Below are 22,706 nucleotides of genomic sequence, written 5' to 3'. Positions count from 1 at the left end.
GTGGCCAGCCCTCTCCCCCGCCCTCGCTTTTTCTCTTTGGCGCCTTTGGACTGCCCGTGGACCGCTGGAAGTGGGGTCCACGTGGATCGCAGCAAGGCGCTGACCCACATTCCAAAAAATGTCAGCGCCCCCTTTTAAAGGAGAAGATAGCAGCAGTTAGTGTATAATGAGGTAGAATGGCCTGGTGCGTGTGTGTGGAGGGGGTGTTGGAGCGTGCCAGTGGGCAGGATAATAACTGTCATAGCGACTCCCAGGAAAATGCCCCAGCAGGAGAGGAGGCCCAGGGGAGGGGGGCGCTAGGGAGGCCCGAGACTGGCTTTGAGTTCTTGCTGCTCCCAGACAAAGACCGGCCAACAGGGGCTCCATGCCCATCTCCCGAAGGCCGGGCAAGCGCTTCTCAAATGAGAAACCCAACACCTGTAGTCGCCGCCCTCCTCCTCCCGGGAACTAGCAACAGCCCACTGCAGGGAGGGATGGAGAAGGGGAAGGAGGGGTGGGTGGGAGGAGGGAAAGGGAAAAGAGCAGGGGCTGGGGTGAAGAAGAAAAGAAGGAGAGAATACAAAACGAAACAAAACAAACAACAAACAACAACCCAACAACGACAACAACAAAGCAGCGCATGCAGCTTCCAGAAAGCGTTTGGGGAGGGAGGAGGTGACTGCAATGGAAAACTATCTTGCGGCAAAGTTAAAGCACAGGTGCGCAAATGGTTTAGACTTTGTCCCTCACTTTACTGGAGAACTTCAAAACAAGTAACTGTTGGGGTTCTTCAGCCCTCCCTCCTCCATTCTCCTGGGTCTCCGGTTCATTCAAGCACTGCCCCTTCCGTATCTAAACACTTCCGTCGTTTATTTGGAAGTTTCTTCCCTGAGGGGTTTTCCACCGCCCGCTGCCCAGTGCGCTTCCCAAAGCCGTCGTGGGCGCACGGAGGCCATACTTGTGTCACCTTCGAGTGTTAATTCGGCTCCAGAGCTTGCCCCTAAATAACTTTTTAATTTGAATCGAGGGAGAGCTTTAGCAAGCTCGGTTTCTGGTTTAATGTGATATAAATCGCAGATGCACTTTTATTGAATGGTTAAGGCAGCGACATGGAGATCATCAACAAAAAACGCCCCGAACAAAACCATCCAGAGAAATAAAGCTGGTTAATAAGATTTTTGGAGAAAGCTTTGTGTTAAAAAGCAAAAAGGAAAACCAGCTGAAAGTGACAGTTAGTTCATGGTTAATAGGATCAGGGAGGCCTGGCAGGGCTGCACACTTTTCTTTGGGGAGGTTCAGCCACACTAAAGAAGTGAATGGGACGTTTAACACATCTGTTATCTTGCGGAGCACAGAAGCACCTCAGCCCCAACCCAGAGGAAAGGGAAGGACTGTCTGCAGGAATATTCTCATCTGAGGCCCCGAATCGAGGATACGGTTTCCTGACATGCACCAACGTTCTTGGGAACCATGTCCTTCACTCTGTTTTCAGACATTTGTACTTTGCAGTTAAGACGTTGCAGAACCTTGACCAAGTTAAGTGTCCCGCATTGGGTAGGTAGAGCTCTCTCCTGGCAAATCCCCATCTTTGCTACTATGGCTTTAAAAAAGTTCAGGCTGCGAGCAAGTTTCGAGTGAAACTGTCTAAGGCTCCTGAAGATTGGAAAACGGCCACATAGCACTCGCTGCATTCTGGTCGCATCGGGCGAGGCGGCTCCTGGCAGAAGGAAGCCCAGCGCAAGCAGAAACCTGCTGCTTTGCCCCAGGGAGGTGCTGCCCTCCGCTCCTACCCCAGATGAGCTGGGGGATGATAGTTAGTGACACTCCTTAGATAAATGTGGCTGAACATCATTTTTCAGGTTGCTGGGAATTTACATAAGGAGACTCATTCTACTGTTCAGGTATCACCAACTCACTCAAACCCAACCAGTTTCCCATAATGACAGAACAAGTCCAGACCTCTCCCCTTCGCCCCTATGAATGAGCACCCAGGAGCCCCGAGGCATCAAGTGCAAGTCCCCCTGGGTTGTTGGAGTGGTACCCCCTCCACAGACACACTGACTTAACCTACCTCTTGAATCCGCTCTCTGCCTCAGCTGGAGTAACACAGGGCTAGAGTCGGAAGAGGGAGTATATTTTCATTTTCACTGACTTAAAATTTTCCATTGCCCTCTCCCAAAAGAGGGAGGGTTATTGTACTGATTGCCCGGGGATGCATTTCTATGAATATTTATTGATTTATTTTCTAGGCTCAGCAGGGGAGCTGCAAATAAATTTAGTGCGTTCTTTAAATAATTCCTTTTCTATGAGGCAAGATGTCATCTGAAACTTCTAAATAGGCATTTAATTAGCCCGGGTGTTGCTTCGGAACAAAAACTCCCGGCAAGAGCTTTGGGGATGAACTGTATTGCAAAGAGGCGGTCGATACGCAGAACCGATGTGCACCAGCCTTTGTTGCCGGCCCATTGTGCGGGCGATGCTTATGAAGACTAATCCAATCATAAATTGCACCCCTGCGCCAATCAGAGCGCCCAGAGCCTCTGGCGAATGAAGCTCGAGTGGAGAACTTTGTTGAACTTCATTGTCAGAGCTGTCACTTTTCAAAGCGCTTTAACGGGCGGGCTACTATAAAACCATCACCTCGACGGGAGGACCACGGAGGACTCGCAGGCGCCCAAGTGGGAGCGTTTGTTACTTGGAGACGTTTGCTAAGCCCAAGAGAGAGGGCAACCGCAGGGGCGGGAGGGGCGGGAAGCCAGCCATTTGCCCTTCGGCTACTGGAAGAGGGGTTATTACGCCCGCCCTGCGCCTAACATGATGTTCCCCGGCCTCCTCGCGCCCCCCGCCGGGTACCCCAGCCTCCTGCGCCCCACACCCACCTTAACGCTGCCCCAGTCCTTGCAGTCGGCATTTTCAGGACATTCGAGCTTCCTGGTCGAGGATCTGATCCGGATCAGCCGCCCCCCGGCCTACCTGCCCCGCAGCGTGCCCGCGGCCAGCATGTCGCCCCCTAGGCAGGGGGCCACCGCGAACCTTTCAGACACCGGGGCCTCGGACCTGGGGAGCCCAGGTCCAGGCAGCCGGCGGGGAGGATCACCACAGACTGCCGTCTCCCCTGCCAGTGAGCCCACGTTTCTGAAGTTTGGGGTGAACGCCATTCTCTCCTCAGCGCCCAGAAACGGTAAGCAAGCCCCAACCGCTGAGGACCGGTCCAGGTGCGGAGTCCTGTCCTCGGCTTCATGGATACAGCAGGTACCCACGCAAATATCGGCGCACACGTGTACGCACTATATCCCAGAGGCCTCACGTCGTGCAATGTGAGACTTAGGACCTGCGGATTCCGGGAAAGAAAAGCCTCTAGGTTCGCCCCACCCTCCAAACGAACTTCAGCAGTTCCGTGGCAGGAGCGCACAGTTCCCCAGCGCCGCTAAACAAAGCGCGCGGTACTGCGCCTCTGCGATTCTGCCCTCTAGCCTCTGGGTGCCAGTGTCTTAAAATCCAAGACTATATATTTACTAGCTTCGCTACTATTATGGATCTGCAATTCATTTCTTCTGCGCTCGAGTCCTACCCGTCTCGTTAGTGCCCGGGATGAGATTGGGGACGGGGGTTGGGGGGGAGCGAGTCAGGACTACTTGGGGGGTGAAAGGATTTCATGTATATAATCATATCATGCATTCAATGTGCAGAATGACGATCAAGCAGGTAATAATCAAATTCCCTTTGTCTCCCTCCCTCTTTTCCTCCCTCCTTCACTCTCTTCTAGAAGGATCCTCCGCCTTGCTCCAGAGTGTCCCTCCCAAGACCTTCGCCTTTCCCTACTTTGAAGGCTCCTTCCAGCCTTTCATCAGATCTTCCTATTTCCCAGGTAGGTTTCATCCCTCTCCCTTCCCAGAAACTGGACGCGCCCCAGTCCCGGCACGTCGCGAAGCCATATTTCTCCGTCCACCCCTCGGGGTTATGCTCTGGTTCAGAGGTTGCGAGGCGTACAACATTCACGAATCCGTCGCGCCAATTTGATGCCCTATTTAGCACAAGCAGTGACTGCTTGACACTTTGCACCAATTCTCTGCTCTACAAATTAGCAGGAATTGTCATGGTCCCAATTTGAGGCGGTTCCCTTCCCGGCGAGGAGCTGTTGGCATCCCTTCACGCCACGGTTTTCCCACAGAGTCAGTGCGCTTGGCCACGATTCCCCCACAAAGGTTTCAGCACCATGACCAATTGGTCAGCTCCTCCGGGCAGCCACACACAGACCGGCCCTCGCCCCTCCACGCCGCCCAGAGACACCTACCAGCCGGGGCTAATTTCTCTTTAAGACTCATTCAGGGCTTCGGGCTTTTCACAAGACCACATGGAGTGCCCTCTTGTGTGGGATTCCTGGGGTCGCCCTGGGGGAGGGAGAACAGATCCTCCCACAGCCCCAACCTTCTTTTTCCAACCTGATTTCCCAAACTCTTCTCCTACCCTCCCCCCACCGTCATATTTGTTAAAGGACCACTGCACTGATAAAATAAGCAGGAGGGGAGCGTGTAATGGGTTCCTACTCTACAGGAGAAACACCTTAAACAGGGTCCACGAGGTTTTCATCCTGGAGTCCCGGTGACGGCTCAAAACCTCTGCAACTGGTCGTGTCTCAGAAGGTGTAAGAGGAGCGCCTGTAAAGAGAAAAGAGGCCGGGCATGGCTGGTGGGGGATGGGTAACGCCAGGAGCGCACTCCCAAATATCAGCGAAAGAAACAAGCACTTGATTTTTTTAAAGGGGGAGAGAGAATTCACCAACCCCCCCCCACCACCACCATTCACGCCTCGGCCAATCATGGAATTTGCTCCCTTTCTCTCTCATCTCAATGCACTAACAAAAACAACCCGAGCTTTATAAATAGCTTTTCATGTCCATTTAATGAAAATGATTCGGGGGAGAGAAGCCTCTGCCATCAGTATTCTCCCAATGGTCTTGGCCTGCAGTTGTGTTTAGTTTGAAAGTGTAAATCTCTTTTGTCCCAGTAATATATGGCTTTCGCTGCTTGTCCTCAGTCTTTTTCTGTTAGTTCATTACTACACAATTACCATTCACGCTTCATTAGAGGCTGTGTTTCTTTTGGGATTTTTTTCCCCTCCCTTAAAGCGAAACTTTCCCCCTTTTTATCCTGCCAATACCCATTGGAAAGCAGTCAATGTGCTAATTAGCTGCCACTTTTCATGTATTCGGCCAAATTCTTTATGTTTGTGGGGGAGGAGAGGGAAGAGTAATATTTTTTTATGATGAATACTGATTGGATTTTTCAAAAAAAAAAATCCAAAGCGGATTTTCTCCTCACTCCCAAATCAACAAAGCACCTCAGTGTCATCTAAGAAATGCAAACCACCTATAGGTGATAAGAGCTTAAGAGGGAAACCTAGTGGTCCAGGCTGTATTCTTTATCATTCACTTACTGTTTGTTGCTATTTTAGCTGATGTTCGCAGGTTTGTCTCCCCCGGACTGTTGAATAGAAAAAAAGAAAACAGGCTATTGTGGGAGCTGTTTTCTGTGTTTCCGTGGTTTTACCTAATCCGGGTTTGCTTGGTTGAAAGGGAAAGTTATTTGGGCGGAAAGCGCCTTTCTCTCCGGAAGGTTTGTCGGTTCGTGGCCTATTCTCCGGGGGAAGAAAATGGAGAGCTTTAAAGAGATGAAGGGCTCAGAGGGGGAAAAACCCAGGGGAGGCGGCGCTGGGAAGGCCACGCTGCCTCGGGCGGGGCACCACCCACTCACTCGCAGCCTCCGCCCACCCCCACCCGCACCCCCGCAGCGTCCTCCAGCGTCGTGCCCATCCCGGGGACCTTCTCCTGGCCGCTGGCCGCCCGTGGCAAGCCTCGCCGGGGCATGCTGCGCCGCGCCGTGTTCTCCGACGTGCAGCGTAAGGCGCTGGAGAAGATGTTCCAGAAGCAGAAGTACATCAGCAAGCCCGACCGCAAGAAGCTGGCAGCCAAGCTGGGCTTGAAAGACTCACAGGTGAGCGCCGTCTCCCGGCAGCCCTTCCCTCCCCACACGCTTCACCCTCCCCTACGGTCGCGTACCGCACAGCGAGGAGTGCGGGTCCGGCTTTCTGGAGGCTGCTCCGGACAGCCCGCTTCTCCCCGCTCCGCCTGCCCTGGGCTGGGCGCCTCCACCGCTGTCCGTCTGGGCGCAAGGCGTGGGGGCGGGGGTGAGGGAAGGTTTAGGGTTGAGGACCCTTTGGGTTCACATCAGGGGGTGGGGAGGAGGCTGGGGGAGGAAGGCCGGAGCCCTCTTCCCCTGCCCGCGCCCGTGCCCCCCGCCCTCTTTGAGAAGGGTCTGCGCTAACCTTTGTGTCTCCCCTGCTCTCTCTGCCCCTCGCGCACCAGGTGAAAATCTGGTTCCAGAACCGACGCATGAAGTGGCGGAATTCCAAGGAGCGTGAGCTCTTGTCTAGCGGGGGTTGCCGCGAGCAGACCCTTCCCACGAAACTCAATCCGCACCCGGACCTCAGCGACGTGGGCCAGAAGGGCCAGGGGGACGATGAGGAGGAAGACCAGGGCCGGGGCAGCCCTCGCCACCGCATGGCCTATCCCGCATCGCCCGACGCTCTGCACCTGCGGGACCCACGGCTCCAAGGGCCGCCGCCCCCTTCCCCGGCTCACTCCAGCAGCCCTGGCAAACCTTCGGACTTCTCCGACTCCGAGGAGGATGAGGAGGGCGAGGAGGAGGAGATCACGGTGTCTTAGGAGCCTCCCGCGCCCGGGGTACTGTTTCTAAGTGCTTTGAAATTGAAGAGATTGGGTCAAGTCTGGTGTTCACTGTGTTCCCGCTGTGGACTCGGCACCTTGTCGAGGGCGCCCCAGCCCATACCGTTGCTCAAAGGGACATTTCCTTCCCCCACACCGCCTCTCGGCGGCCCTAAGTTAAATGTAGGTCTTGGTTTTAGCCTTAACTTTTTCTCAAGGGCTCCTGTCCATCTTCTTTATTGCAAGCTATTTGAAACACATTGAGGGGGTTCACTCCCACAGCCTGGGTTTAACCCTGAGCCAGGCCCCGCTGGCCCTTAGCAGCGACAACCCAGGAAGGCAGGAAACTCTGGATGGAGGAGGAACCCGCAGGAGCACGTGACCCCGGCCTTCCTACAGGTGCCTCCCCGCCCTAGATACAACTCCAGACTCTGCTAACCTAGTCTTCCCATAACAGTGCCCTTAGGAAGCTCAAGAGTTTCCAAAAAGAACATCTATGCCCTCTGGTCTAAGGTGCAACATAAAATGCTGAGCCTTTTCTGTCATAGTGTAAAAGCTCTCTGGGAAAAGAAACGAGTCCTCTAAATGGGAGGAAGAGTCCGCCTCTATTTCTGTATGTGTGTGGTAAAGCTTAACAACAAAACAAAACAAAGCAAAAACAACCTCTGCATCCATAGTGTACGTACCAACCCTACCTTGTGCCCTTTCGTTATTTCTGGGGAGGTTTTGCTGACGTGCAAGGTTCCCAAGCACTGAGCATGGTGTGAAGAGAGAGAGACCCACAAGCCTCTTCGATTTTTTTTTTGTACTGAACTTTGCTGTCTTTGCACAGCTTTTATGAACTGTACACTATTTTGTACACATATGTTGTATGGATATTTTATACCAAGGTTATTGTGAATGACTATACAGGACTGACTAGAGTTTCTTCTCTCTCTTTTTTTTTTTGGCGATGGTTTTTAAACTTTAAAAAGGTAGCTGTTTAATTGCATAACTTATAAACAAATACTTATTTTGTATTTTTACCATGTACAGATTTTTATATATGTACATATGTATCAAATGAACAAATGCCAAATAAAAAGTAGAATGGACAAAGGGGTCAAGTGATACTATCACTAATTCGCAGAGTATTAGAGCTGAAAGGAATGGAGCTTCTCTGGTCTCGGTGCTGCAGGAATTTACGGAAAGAAGGCCGACACTCAAGAGGGGAAGGCAAACGTCTAAGGCCACCCAGCTGCTCAGTGGCCACGCTGCAGCTAGAACCCATGTCCAGCTCCCAGGCCAGGGCCCACTCTGCTTCCCTTTAACACGAAACAAGTGTATTTGCTGTGGTTACAAAGCCCCAGCCAAGTACCGACAAGTCGTGTCTGCTGTACTCCTCCTTCTCTAAGGATGGAAACGATGGGCTAAGAGAAGTCAGTGAAAGTTTAAGAGGTTCAAGTTGTAATGGTTTTCCTGTTTCTCCTTGAAAGGGTATTTCCTAGTTCCCAGAGAAGCTCATAGTTGGTCTTGACTTTTGTGTATGAACTAATTCTATCAGGAATGCCATCTGCAGGCATGACATGAGAACCCACAAACAGACTCCAGGGCCCCCAAGTGGAGCTGAAGTTCTTTAAGAACTAGCCTTCAGCAGAAATGATGTGTTTAACCAACAGCCTAGAGAGTAAAGAACATCAGGTTAGAACTCTTGCTCTGGCTGGTGTGACTCAATGGATTGGGTGCTGGTTTGCGAACCAATTGGTCACTGGTTTGAATCCCAGTCAGGGCACATGCCTGGGTTGCAGACCAGGCCAGGTCCCCATCAGGGGGCATGTGAAAGGCAACCACACATTAATGTTTCACTCCCTCTGTTTCTCCCTCCCTCCCCCTCTGTCTAAAATAAATAAGTAAAAATCTTTTTTAAAAATAAAAAGTCTCTATAAAAAAAGAAAATGTGCTATATGTGAGGGCATACCCCTCAAAATGGAATTTATTTATAAAGAACTGTGTATTTATTCTTACATGTTTAAACTTCAGTCACTTTCAAAGTACTTTCCATTTGATGCAATATATCTATCAAGACCTTTTTTCCACTGCTAAAAATAGTTCTTGAACTCATCGATTTTTGTGCCTTTTAGTGCCTTTTGTGCCATTTTATGTTTTCCCGTCTTCCACATCGGCAAGACATTTCCCTCTGAGGATGTTTTCCATCCAGGGAAACAAAAAAAAAGTCACTTGGGGTGGGATCAGGTGAAGAGGGAGGGTGGGGCATGGCAGTCATGATGCTGTTGGTCAAAAACTACTGAACACTCAGCACCGTGTGGGCAGGTGCTCTTGTAAATCACCCATCATGAAATGGGCAAATGTGTTGGAAGAGTCTTTTAAAAAAAATTCACTGAAGCCGAACACAGCCTCTCACAACAAGGCCAGCTGGTGCACCGATACAGATCGGTTCCTAGAACCTTACCTAGCAGGAAAAGCCTGTACTACAAGAGGCCTGTCCTCTAGAAGATAATTCCAGTTTTTTGGGGTCCCCCTCTTGTAAACACAATGGAACATTATTGAGCCTTAAAAAGGGGAGAAATCCTGTCACATACGCAACATGAAAGAACCTTGAGGACATTATGGTAAGTGAAATAAGCTAGTAGTAAAAAGACAAATACTATCTGATTTCACTTGTATGAGGTACCTAACATAGTCAGACTCATAGAAACCAAAAGAATTGTGGCTGCCTGGGGCTGGGGTGAGTGGGAGATTGGGATTTGTTCAGTGGGCACACTTTCAGTTTTCCAAGATGAAAAAATTCTGGAGATCTGTGCACAACAATGCGAATCTAGTTAATATGGCTGAACTGCAAATTAAAAAGGATTAAAATGGTAAATTCCGTGAGTTTTTTTAATCTCAGGTCTTAAAAAATTAAGTGAATTGGAATAATAACACATGTTAGATGAGATAAAACCCAGAAATGGTCCAAAGTGTGACAAGCAAGTAAAAACATTTGAGGTAGCCATATTATCATAAGACAATGCAGAATTCAAAGCAAGAAACATATATAATATGAACAATTTTTTCTATAATAATAAAGTTAAAATCCAGAAAAGAAAAAAATACTCTGGGAAGTTTTAAAGCGTATGCTCCTTCCCTACGTTCACAAAGCTTTACTCATGAACTACAAATGCTGGAGTTTGGCTCCTGATGTCCTGCATAGTCCCTAACACATAGTAGGTGTTTGATACGTGTTGAGTGAGCAAATTAATTCAAAGGAGGGAAGGAGACACTCTAGAGAGTAAACCAGCAACTTTCAGCCAGTATGCTATGAGAATTTTTAAAACACAAATACCTCTTCTTTAGTCAGGGGCACTGACCTCCTTCCCCTTAGACTGTCAAATAAAAAAAAAAATGAAACAGCCAACAGAACAACAGTTATCCAGTGTAAATGCATCAAAATTATACGTATTTTTGTCAGATCAGAAAACATATTTTTGGTGTGCCACAGAATTTTAGTAATTAGTTTATGTGTGCCATGAGATGAAAAAGGTTGAAAATTGCTGGTCTAAGCTGTAGGTCTGGAATTTGTAAATCTTTCAAATGAACTGAAGAATTGCTTAGGCAAAAAATGAAGGAAGGAAGGAAGGAAGGAAGGAAGGAAGGGAGGGAGGGAGGGAGGGAGGGAGGGAGGGAGGGAGGGAGGGAGGGAGGGAGGCGCTCAAATCTCTCTCTGCTCAGCCTGAGACCCAGAGAGTCAATGGCCTTTGGGTATCTTGGTGTCCCAAGAACTTGTTAAATTCCACAGGCTGGGGACCAAGTGCTGTGTCTTCCAGTTGCATTAGTCCATTCAAACAAAGCAAAAATAAAATGAAACAAAACAAAAAGAAAAAAAGGCCCTCACTCTTGCCCCTAATTCCATGAATGTCTGTATTTCTCTCCCTCGAAAATTAGAGACCCAAGTGCCATTCCTGACCTCGCCCTCTTTGCCACTCCATGCAAGGAATGAGCCCCTAAGGCCTGTCCCTGTATGTAACTCCTGAGTAGATTTTCTGCTCTTCTTTCCATTTTCATTGGTACTCTCTACAAGAAGAGCTATTATTATTTTCTTCAGAAGAACACATGATGTACTAGATGCGATGAGTAGCATTTCATCTACACTATGACTATTTTTAATTATATTATATTGATTATGCTGTTATAGTTGCCTCCATTTCCCCCCTCCATCCAGGACCCCCTACTCCCTCAGGCAATCCCTACACCACTGTTTGTGTCCATGGGTGATGTGTATAAGCTCTTTGGCTACTCCATTTCCTATTCTGTACTTCACATCCCCATGGCTATTCTGAAACTACCTATTTGTACTTCTTAATCCCCTCACCTCTTCACCCATTCCCCCACACCTCCCTCCCATCTGGCGACCATCAAAACACTCTCCATATCCATGATTATGTCTCTGTTCTTCTTGTTTGTTTAATTTGTTCTTTAGATTCAATTGTTGATAGATATGCATTTATTGCCATTTTATTGTTCATAGTTTGATCTCCTTTTTCTTAAATAAGTCCCTTTAGCATTTCATATAATAATCGTTTGGTGATGATGAACTCCTTCAGTTTTTTCTTGTCTGCCCTTTGATTCTAAATGATATCTTTGCTGGGTAGAGCAATCTTGGCTGTAGGTCCCTGCTTTTCATGACTTGGAATATTTCTTGCCAGTCTCTTCCAGCCTGAAAAGTTTCCTTTGAGAAATCAGCTGACAGTCTTATAGAAACTCCTTTGTAGTTAACTACATTTTTTTTTGCTGTTTTCAATATTCTTTCTTTATCATTAACCTTTGGCACTTTAATTTTGGTATGTCTGGGAGTGGGCCTCTTTGCATCCATCACTCTCTGTGCTTCCTGAACTTGAATGTCTATTTTCTTCACCAAATTAGGGAAGTTTCCTTTCACTGTTTTTTCAGATAGATTTCCAATTCCTCCCTCTTCCTCTTCTCCTTCTAGCACCCCTATGATGCAAATGTTCGACCTCTTGAAGTTGTCCCAGAGGGAAAACTATCCTTGTTTTTTGGATTCTTTCTTCTTCTTCTTGTTCTGATTGGTTGTTTTTTGCTTCCTTATGTTCCAAATCATTGATTTGATTCTCAGTTTCACCCACTCTACTGTTGTTTCCTTGCGCTATTTTTAATCCCATTTTACAAATAAGGAACACACTCAGAAATCTTTTTGGTTATGCCCTTTCCCCAGCACCCACGGCATCTGAGAAGGCTTTGCGGAGAAATCTGCTCAAAGGCTTGTAGGATGGTATGATTTTTATGGGGTAGGGAGAGGAAACCATATACCACACCATCTCGAAAGAGACATGAGAGAGCAGAGGGAAGGGTGTGTCTGAGGTGCGGTGGTAGACAGTGACGTGGTGAGGAAATGCTTTCAGTTAGAGGCAGTAAGTTGAAACAAGCAGCCGCTAAGCAAAACATTTCCAAAATGCCTCTCTTTCCCCTAAAAAAAAAAACCATAAAAGAATAACAAAAATGTCTCCTGAGTCCTAGTGTGCCGGGCATAATGCTGAAGCTTTCATGGACTTTCTATCTCACCTTACTGCAACCCTGCATCGAAGGATCAGTATCAGCATCTGACAGGATGGGAGACTGAGGCTGAGAAACCTTCCCCCCAATTTCTAGACGTCAGAGAGCCCAGCACATTCTCTTCCCACTAAGGGCAGATGTACCACAGAACCCAAATTTCCACCCCTTCCCGCACCCCACTACCAACTTCAGGCTCCACAAGAAGTCCTTTTGATAAATATTTACTCTTTCCTTTACAAGGTGACTTTAGCTAAAGTCATATGGTCTGAATTTGGAAAGGCAAAATTAATTAACTATAAAAATGGTTGTCCTGGCAAAGGCCTACCTAAGTCTAAAACTCTATACCCTCCGAAGAGAAAAAAATGTTTCCTTGATTTTGAGTTGATGGTTTTAGTTTTCTTTTTTTAATGACTTTTCTGACACCGATGTAAAAATAAGCCCAGTTAAGTGCAACATGGAATTGCAGATGAGATCCTGGAGCAGAAAAAGAACAATTGGATTAAAATCTAAAGCAACCTGAACGAAGCATTGAGTGTAGTTGACAATAATGTATTTTAATAATGTATTAATACTGGTTTGTCAATGGTGACAAATGTAACACACGCGGTGAAGTAAGATAGTAACACGGGGGGAGGTGGGTGATGAGTAGACAAGAACTCCCCCTGCTATCTGCAGCTTTTTGTAAATCCAAGATTATCCCAAAATAAGACTTGAAAAAAAAAAAACCCAAAGGTGTTTGTATAGTTACTTGTATGTGTTTTTATGTGTTGCCAGGGAGAAAATGCAACCACATTCTTTACAGTTTAAATGGCAAAACTACTATTAGAGCAAAGTGCTGATTAAAAGGAAAACTGACGTTTCAATTCACTCTTTGGTAATCCAAAGCAACAAAAGTGTGCGCTCCACCCCCTGCCCGAGCTCGGTGGGGCTGACGATTCTATTATTTTCCCACTCGTCCCCAGTCCCCCACCGCCACATCAGGGTAATGCCTCCTGGAATTCCCTTTGGCACAAACATCTTGTTTTAGGGCCATGTTTAGACTGTGATTAAAAGAGGATTACTCGCCCCACATGGGCACCCCCACGGGAAAGAGGCCACCCCTCCACTTCACTTCTCTGCACCTACCACCCCCCAGCAGGCACTAACCGACCGGGCAAAGCAGAGCGGGGGGCGCGAGGACTGTTTCAGTCGCTCTTAGCAAAACGTCTGATATCAACTAGCAGCTGTCACTACTCACCTCTTCGTTCTCAAGTCAAAAGGACTCATTTACCAGGAGAGATCATGTAAGTGGTGCTAAGGTTTGCATTCCAAGAAAATTCTCTTTTTAAAACTGTACTTATGGGGGAAGTGAATAGGAACAAGCAGTGATTAGTTATTGACAAGGCCTGTTACAGACTAGTTTACAGAGGCCTGATTTGTGCATATGTATTTGAGGAAATAGTTTCTCTCTTTTAAAAAAGATTTTATTTATTTATTTTTAGAGAGAGGGGAAGCGAAGGAGAAAGAGAGGGAGAGGAACACCAATGTGTGGTTGCCTCTCGTGCACCCGCTACTGGAGACCTGGCCCGCAACCCAGGCATGTGCCCTGACTGGGAATCGAACCAGAGACCCTTTGGTTTGCAGGCCCGCACTCAATCCACTGAGCCACACCGGTAGGGGCAGGAGCTCACTTCTCATGCAATGTTCTCTCATGAGTAAATTAATCCTCCACATTTGTTCAGAGTTCACAATTTTTACCTTACAGCATCCCATCTGATTTTCATAACAACCCCATGAGACAACAAGGGCAGGCTTCTTCCCTGTGCTCTACCGAGGCTCGCTGTTGCCTGGATGAAATTGGGGTTCTGTCAGTCAGAAGGAGAGGATTAGTACTGGGTAGACAACACCAAGGTCTTCTGCAGCGTCTGAGAACGTAGGTTGTTCTCTCAGTCCCTAACCTTGCTCCTCAACCCCACTGCACCATTGTCTTGGCCTCTCCTCGATAGATCTTCCTCCTTCATGCATTAGTCAGGAGACTTTCCACCAGTTGTTGGGAAAACTCTACTCCTCCCCCCTAGGGAATGGTCTTACTCTAGTTCTAGCAGCTTCTTTCACAACAATTCCCTCCCCTCAGCCCAGAACAGCAGGTGAACAGACGTCCATACGACACGTGGGAGGAGGCCGGACAGGCCAAGTGCGGGAAGGAGACCGCTGATGCTGCAAACTCGTTGTGAATCAGGAGGAGACAGTCCACGTACAGTCCCCCCAGGTGGGAGTTCACCTCCTCCTTGTCTCAATCATCCCATAGCAAGTGTTGAGTCAAGTGCTGTCACACACACACACACACACACACACACACACCACAATGCAACACACAGACAGGACTCCTAATGACAGACGCCAGTTCTCAGAGAAGCTGTACAGGTTGAACCAGTGGTCACAAATGCTGATGTCTCCCACTACCAGGCACATGAGTGGTGGGGACCTCAGTGAGCTGGAGGATGCAAAGCCCGCTGAATAGGCTGACTGCTACTCACTCCAGCTGATCGTTTCCCTGTGGGAATAGAGGTTGGATAGCCTGGGAGAAGCTGGAAATCTGGAATGTAAGTGCAATTTCCCATTATAAAAAAAAAAAAGGTGAGAGGCCCCAGCTGGTGTGGCTCAGTGGATTGGGTGCTGACCTGAGAACCAAATGGTCATCAGTTCGATTCCCACTCAGGGCACTTGCCTGAGTTGGGGGCGTGTGAGAGGCAACTGATCAAGATATCTCTTGCATATCAAAGTTTCTCTCCTTCTTTCTCCCTCCCTTCCCCTCTCTCTAAAAAAAGATAAATAGAATCTTTTTAAAAAAATTGTAAAAACGTGAGCAAATGTCTCCTCTTTTACCATGAAGTCTCTATGTCATACTATTTGTATGTGGAACTGCCCAGTTCCGGTCCTTCGCCCCCCAGCTTCTTTCTGAGGGTCCCCTGTGTGCCCACCTGAGACCAGAAAGGGGCCTGTGGCCGAGCAGCACGCTTCTGAATGGCCGCACCCTTAGCCTTTTGTTATCACTATGGACCCATGGATTTTTTGTTCTATTCGATTATATTATGACACATCACCACCATTATATCCTTTTGGATGTTCAAGTATCTCAGACTTAGCCCACGGGAGCCCCTTCGAGCTGACCCCCGTGCCCCTCGGATCCCTCTCCAACTGTCCTTGAGCACGTCCTGTGTTCCAGGCTGACCTGGTAATTTTTCTGGCCCACACCTGGAATTAGCCACTTCTCCGAAAAACTCGGGTCTGTTTATTTATTTAGTAGGGAATGGTATTTAGAAATCATTAGGATCTGCCTGCTAAGTGGGCTGATTTGCACTACAATATTGCCTCTATGAGAGAGAGAGAGAGAGAGAGAGAGGATATCATACTGCTAATCTCCAGTTTAATACAGCGGCACAGGGTTCTTCCTTCCGCCCCCAATTCCACATTTTCATGTCCCTTCACAGCACGTGAGAATTATTGTTACCCTGGAGAATATATTTGCTTTAACCGACACTGCCCGCAAGAGGGCACTGGGACTTGTATGTCAATATCACTGCCATCAGCACACCTACCAAGTGAACACGTGATTATATTCCGCTACATTATACAAAGTTCTGCTATCTATTCGATACACGGACAGGTCTATTTGCTCCTATTGCTATTCATTTGTAAGGTAGTTCTCCTCCTCCCTGAGTTTGCCCTCTGACCTTCCTTCTGCCATGCTCCCGCCTCACTCCTGCCCTCGCCTCTCTGCCTGGACACTTCCGAGATCCCTCTGTCTCCCTTGGTTCTCTACCCGGTACCTTCTGCTGATGGGAGCCCTGTTCCGCTCCAGGCACTAGAACTACACTGGGGAATCAGCACGCCTCCAGCTCAGGGGAGCAGACACAGAGCACTGCAGTAGAGCGAAGGGGACGGTGACAGGCGGCCAGGGACAGCTGGGAAGCACAGCGGGGACTTCCCACCCCCACGTGCCCCTGAGTGGGGTGGCACTCTGGAGCTGGCTCTCCCACTGCAGGAAGAGACCCTTGCTCGAGCTTTCCCCGCCATGAAGCAGCTTAACAATACTCATGCCCCAGGCTCTGCTGAGTGGGTGCCTGGCCCGGGGAGAGTGCGGCCCGGGCTGAGTATGGTGACCACAGTTGTGTGACTCCCACCACAGAGCCACACACAGGGAAAGCGAGAACTCAGCCTGGGTGACTTAGGGGTTCCTAATGTTCTCCGAACTGTTCCACGTCCATGTCTGCAGTGACCACCTGTCCGGTTTTGCCCGTGTGGCAACCATGCCCTCCACCATTCCTCCACCAATGAGCTTTTTTCCCCTCTCTTGGTGCACGTGGTCTGGTCTGGCTGCTGCCCCGCCCCCACCCCCAGCTCTGTGAATGGAGGACAGGACTCAGGCCCGTGAGTCTGAGTGAGCACCCACTCCTTAATCTGCAGTGCTCAGTGCAAAATGAAAACGCAGGCTCCCCTGCTCAAAATCCGTGAAGACCTTCAAGATGGCAGCAGCGGAGCATTGGAATAGGTTGCAGTGGACCCAGGGCTTCCTGGGGCATCCGCCAGACAGCAGTGGGGGAAGCGCTGTAGCCACAGACACCTGCCAAGCTCCTCCATTTTCCCAACACCAGAGGCTCACATTAGCACACAGAGGAAAAACAAGCCAAGTGAGCCATGATCCGGAGGCAGAGCCCAGAGATGGGAATGTTTCCCTAAAGGTGGCACAGCCAGTTCAGGGCGGCATCTAAATTGGAACCCAGGTCCCCTAGCAGCACTCCCAGCCTCTTGAGGCAGGGGTCCGAAGCAAATTTCAGCCGGACAAGATCTTGGCAACTGTTAAGAAAAGAGATGGGGATGATAGCAGCCAGCAATCACTGAGAGCTTATAATGCGCCACACGCGGTTCTCCGAACTTGACACATTTGACCTCAAGCGTTGCAATAATCCTAAGAAGTAGGTACCGTTATCATCATCTCCATTTCACAGATGGGGACACAGTGGTCCTGAAGTGTGAAGTGACTTGTCCAAAGTGTGGGTCTAGTGAGTAACAGAACTGGATTTAAACCCAGGCGGGCCAGCTGGGGAGTGCAGGGTCTTAGCCCGCTCTCTGCCCCGACAGAGTATCAGGATGAGGACCCTGGGAGCAGCCAGAAGAGCAGGAGAAGCGGCTCCTATTGGTTAGCGCTTGTGCCCCCAGACAGTGTGTTCTGGTTTACCTGCTTCATCAGACTTATCTCACCAGGCGGTGCCTCCCTCGGGCAGGATCTGCCTGGCTGCTCCCAAGGGCTCCTCACAGAAGCCTTGACTTAGGCAGATGCCCCTTTACCTCATTTGACTGCAAGTCCCAAGGGGGGATGAGTTCTTACGAGGATGAGTCGGTGGCCCCACAACCTACAGCAAGTCTGGCTCTACCTCTGCTCCGCTCTGCTCTGCTCTGCTCTCTTCCAGGGTGCTTCATCCTAAGGCTGAGCCCAAGATGACAGCACCAGGCCCGGGTTACCTCCAGACATGACAATCGTCAGAGGAAGAGGAATGGGACCTGCTCAGAGGATCTCTCAAGAGACAGGAGACCTCCCTAGAAGTCCTCTGCTCTGCCAAGACTCCTGCAAACAGCACGATATGTTTATTCAAGCCCCAACCCCTAGGTCACTGACTGGGTTTGACTTTAGACCATAGACCCCACCCTGGGGGGTGAAGCAGGGGAAGGGTCAGCCTCTTGAGTCACATCAGCCAGTGGGGTAGGGGCAGGTAAGTGCACAGTATCAGGGTTTACTCAGGAAGAAGTGGAAGTGGATCGTGGAGCTGGGATTTGAACCCATTCCGTAGGCCCCAGAGCCTGTGTGCCTAGCTAGCTGCTCCCTTAATCACCTAGGAAAGGAAGCCAGGACACGGGGTTCTGGTTCTGGCAGCACGGTTAGCTCAGGTTGGGTTCTGAGACCATCCTCCTACTCCCAGCCTGTTTTCTGTTCTAAGTATAATAATACCTTCTGGGCCTCACCTGCAGAGCCCAGGGGCCCAGCAATGGGCTTATACATGTGAGTACTTGGATGTGGGCAGTGGCAATTGGACGGTGTTGTGGTGTAGGAATAAGACTCCAAGCTTTGGAGTCTTTCAGGCTCTGGGTTCAAATCCTTACTCTGTGCCTGGTTAGTGAGACTTTGCACAAGTCTCTCAACCAGTCATTCCACTGAGGGAAAAAGGGGGGAGGAGACCAATGTCACACGACTGTTAAATGGAACACATGCATCGTGAAGGCAAATTACTTGTCTTAGATGCCTGAGTCACAATGATTCCTTTTTCTATTTCCTTGATAGGAATTCAGCTTCACCCTCTCAGCACGAAGCAGAGGGAAAATACCATGGTCCATTTTCTGAGGCTCATGCCCCATCCTTTAAAACAAACAAACAATCAAAAAACGCCACTTAAATCAGAAGAGAGGGCCTGGGGAAGGAAAGAAGGAAGGAAGGGAGGGAGGGAGGGAGGGAGGGAGGGAGGGAGGGAGGGAGGGAGGGAGGGAGGGAGGGAGGGAGGGAGGGAGGGAGGGAGGGAGGGAGGGAGAATTTTGCCAAGAGAGTCCAGCCCCGCCTCTGGAGGGCTGGCATTGTGGCATTACTTGGGCTTTGCTACCCCCTTGTGGCCACTCTGAGGTATAATGGACTGCCTGTAATTGCAGTCTGGGATGGCAGGAGTTGGGAGAGGCTGTCTCCCAGGACTTTCTAGTTCTCCAGTGCTAAGGGGAGAGGCTACAGTCTGTGCTTCCTGGGCCAGTGGGATCAGTCACATTAAAGAGCCACTGAGCTAGTTCAATGGGGAAACTATGGCCTTGAGAGCAGGTGGGACTTCTATGAGGGAGGCAGCCAGGGTAGGAGCCAGTAGCTCAGGTCTCCAGACCCCAAGGCTCCTTCCACTATGCCCTGCCTGAAGCTATCCCGCCCGGTGATCTCAAAGCTCTAGTGGACACCTGGACTCATCTGCCAACCAGCAGGGCAGGCAGAACCCTCTGCTGCTCCTGTCAGGTGGCCCTCCAGCCTTTGCCTGCGGTCCGAATGCACCTCTCTGCTCCATCTTCCCCTTCTGGACCCAATTCCATCCTCTGAGGCTCCCCAGCTCCAGCCTCTGATATTGTGCAGACGTTGTGTGGCCAGGGAAGTCGGAGCTGGGAGGATGAGGAAGAGGGAGGGAGTGCCTCACGGCCTCAGCACTCTGGACACAGCCCTGAACCCTGCAAGACAGGGGTGCTCAGCCTGGGGTGGCATGTGCTTTTTAAAAACCTCATTGCAAAGTATAACGCTCGCAGAGACAAGGGCACGAAACAAAGATGTACAGCTCCACGTTCAACCACAAAGCAAATGCTTGTGCAATCGCCAAGCTACCACCCTGAGGCCTCCCACCCTCTCGGACCACGGCCCCTGCCCTTCTTCCTGTACCTGTGCAGACACTCGCCCCAGAATGGCAGTGTGAACTCCACACACCTGGCACCCTGCATTTGACACCCTTTGTGTCTGGCTGTTGTCAACACGCACTCAGCGGCCACCCACAGAGAGTCTCACTGCTGTCTGATGCTGCCTGGCCACAGTTTTATGCGTCATTCTATTGGCCGTGCAAGTGTGAATTATTTCCGGGTTTTGTTATAATGAACGTTATAATTGCGATAAACGCTTGTGTACCTATTCCTTAACGATACATTTCTGTCGAGTGTGTAACTCTTAGGTGGGTAGGGCTGCCATAACAAAGTAGGACGAGCTGGGTGGCTTACCACAACAGACATGTCTCCTCTCACAGTCCGGAGGCCGGAAGTCTGAGGTGCCAGCGGGCCCCCCTCCCCTTGAGGCTCCGGGTGGAATCGCTTCTTGCCTCTTCCTGGCTTCCCAGGAACATCGGTCCTCCGTGCTCTTAGACTTGCAGCCACACACCTCCTATCTCTGCCTCCACCTCCAAGTGGCATTTTTTTCTCATCTCTCCACATTATCTTCTCCTAAGGACCCCAGCCAGATGCCATTCAGGGCTCACCCTGCTTGTGACCTCATTGTTAGCTAATTACATCTGTGATGACCATATTTCTAAATAAGGTCATTGCCCTGGCTGGTGTGGCTCGGTGGATTGACTGTTGTTGGCCTGTGAACTAAAGGGTCGCTGGTTCGATTCCCAGTCAGGGCACATGCCTGGGTTATGGGCCAGTTATCCAGTAGGGGGCGTGTGAGAGGCAACCACACATGTTCTCTCCCCTCTTTCTCTCTCCCTTCCCCTCTCTCTAAAAATAAATAAATAAAATGTCTAAAAAATAATAAATAAGGTCACATTTGGAAGTACTGGGGGGGTAAGACTCCAACATATCTTTTTAGGGGGCACAATTCGATCCATAACAATAACTTTAAGAGTGGGATTGCTGAGTTGTCTTAGCAGATCCTGAGAAAGGGCCTGCGTGTAGACAATGGCTTTGTGCCGTGGAGCTGGGAATAGACGAGGCAAGTGAGGTGTCTCAGGTGCACGATGCAAAGAGCCCAGGGCCCAGCTTGCTCCGGGGAGTGTTCCTCACCCTCATGACCACTCACAGTGAGGGAATAGACAGAACGTGACCAGGGAGGGAGAAAGCCAGCGAAGGGTTCCTTCACTAGCTGCCCCTGTGGGTGGCTAGGGCTCAGCCCCCCCGGGGAATCTCTAAGGGCCCTATAGCAGGTGCCTCCCACTTGTCCCACAGCAGGACAGGAAAGCAGCGCACTGGCCACTCACTCCTGGACCTTGTTGGCTGCAGGCTGTCTCCGGGGCATTAAACCCCCTGTGCCTGTGGGATGACCCAGCTGCCGTCACCCTGGAGGGTGGACTTGGGCAGAGAGGGAGAGAGATGGAGGTGCTTGTCGGGGAGGCTGCTGGCGCCAGCTGTGCCCTGCAGGCTCAGGTCACATCAGAGCTACGGACCGAGGCATGAAGAGTGTCGGCTGCAGCCCCTGCCTTGCAATGCGTTTGGCTCATGGAGCCCCCTGTTATTGATGCTCCAGGAGGGGTGGTGGCTGGTCACAATGCCAGGAAAAAAGACTTAGCATGGGTGGGTTAGGGGAACAAGCTCCTCTCCATGCTGTAGCTGGTCCTAGGGCCCTAACTGCTCTCCAGCATCTCCCTTCTCCATCCCCCAGTCTGTGTCCCCTTCACCAGCAACCAGCACATCATGGGCCTGGAGATCCCAGACCTTCATTCCTGACGGGTCTGAGCAACTGTGTACCTTGGCCTGGCTGGGCTGTGGTGGCTGCAGACACTCATTCACAGTCGTCACCAGACACGGGAGTAGCAAGAGGTGTACCCTGGCACATTCTCCACGTTCCAGGCACCCTTCTTCCGGCTCACGCATTGCAGCCTCACTCCTCCTCCTCATCAGGGCCGACTGCCTGGTGGGAGAAGTCACAGGTGACCGGTAGCAGGGGTAGTCTTCAACTCAGTGGTAGGAAAGTAGAAGGGACCCTCTTCCCACCTCTCCCCACCTCCCCCCAACACACCAGGGACAAGCACCTCGTTTTAGAGGATAAAGTTTGGGGATGGGAAGCAAAGGGGTCCCCAGGTGGGTGCTGCAGGGACCACTCCTACTTCTGCTTTTCAGTTCCCACTCTTGAACCCTAACTCTTGGGCATCAGACACCAGTAACGGCTCGTGGGGGGTGCGTGTGTTTCCTGGAGAGCACAGCCCCTCCCAGAACGTCTGGCCTGGGCTGGTGTCTTCAGAGCCTTGGAGAAAGAAGCTCATCCTCCAGCTTTGTAGTGGGAACCAGTGGGTCTCATCATTGTGTGTCCTTGGTAGAGTTCCCTTCCCCGTCAGACAGGTTCTTTGGTCAGAGATGTTATCCATAATTCCACGTAGGAAAGCAAGCAAGCATGTGTGAGGCCTATTTGGAAGTGTTTATTATGTTTTATTTTCCTGAACTACTTGTCAGTTCTTACAACAAGGCCGCATTGTCTTAGTGACCTTCAGAGCAAGTCTTGCTACCTGGTAGACATCTCTTTTTTTTTAAATTTTTATTTTTTAAAATGTATTGATTTTAGAGAGGGGGGGAGAGAGAGAGAGACATCAATTTGATGCTCCACTTATTTACACATTCATTGGTTGATTCTTGTATGTGACCTGACTGGGGGATTGAACCTGCAGCCTTGGTGCATTGGGATGACGCTCTAGCCAATTTACCTACCGGGCCAGGGCCAGAATCTCTCTTCTTGTTTTTTATTGGCTGCACTTTACCTTTTCCATTTCAACAGACATAAGAATATCACCTTGTCAACTCCATGAAAACTGTGTTGGATTTTTGAGTGTTGATGGCACCGAATCTATAGTTCCTTTGGGAGGAACTGACATCTTTACAACACGGAGGCTTCTGACCCGTAAACATATATCCATTTCTTTGGGTCTTCTTTAATTTTCCCCCAAAATATTTCATAGTTCTGTGTAGACATCTTGCACATCTTCCATTGCAT

The 22,706-nt window shown here is 49.8% G+C and overlaps 1 protein-coding gene across 1 annotated transcript; it reads left to right on the top strand.

Annotated features, from left to right (window-relative positions):
- Nucleotides 1-2,793: 2,793 nt before the first annotated feature.
- DBX1 (developing brain homeobox 1) lies at nt 2,794-6,703 on the top strand. The gene is made up of 4 exons (XM_037150517.2): nt 2,794-3,160; nt 3,746-3,847; nt 5,770-5,972; nt 6,344-6,703. Exons 1-4 carry the CDS (start codon nt 2,794-2,796, stop codon nt 6,701-6,703), a joined length of 1,032 nt encoding a protein of 343 aa, XP_037006412.2.
- The last annotated feature ends 16,003 nt before the right edge of the window (nt 6,704-22,706 follow it).

Source organism: Artibeus jamaicensis, unplaced genomic scaffold (assembly GCF_021234435.1).
Source record: "Artibeus jamaicensis isolate MK-2021 breed Jamaican fruit bat unplaced genomic scaffold, CSHL_Jam_final contig_797, whole genome shotgun sequence".
NCBI classification, from domain to species: domain Eukaryota; kingdom Metazoa; phylum Chordata; class Mammalia; order Chiroptera; family Phyllostomidae; genus Artibeus; species Artibeus jamaicensis.
This window is presented reverse-complemented; position numbering and strand designations above follow the sequence as displayed.

Bases quoted from the DNA above. Each gene is read 5' to 3' on its own strand.
- DBX1 (XM_037150517.2), top strand. From the start codon at position 2,794: ATGATGTTCCCCGGCCTCCTCGCGCCCCCCGCCGGGTACCCCAGCCTC. The intron at 3,848-5,769 runs GTAGGTTTCATC...GCACCCCCGCAG, and splicing joins CAGATCTTCCTATTTCCCAG to CGTCCTCCAGCGTCGTGCCC. The intron at 5,973-6,343 runs GTGAGCGCCGTC...CTCGCGCACCAG, and splicing joins TGGGCTTGAAAGACTCACAG to GTGAAAATCTGGTTCCAGAA.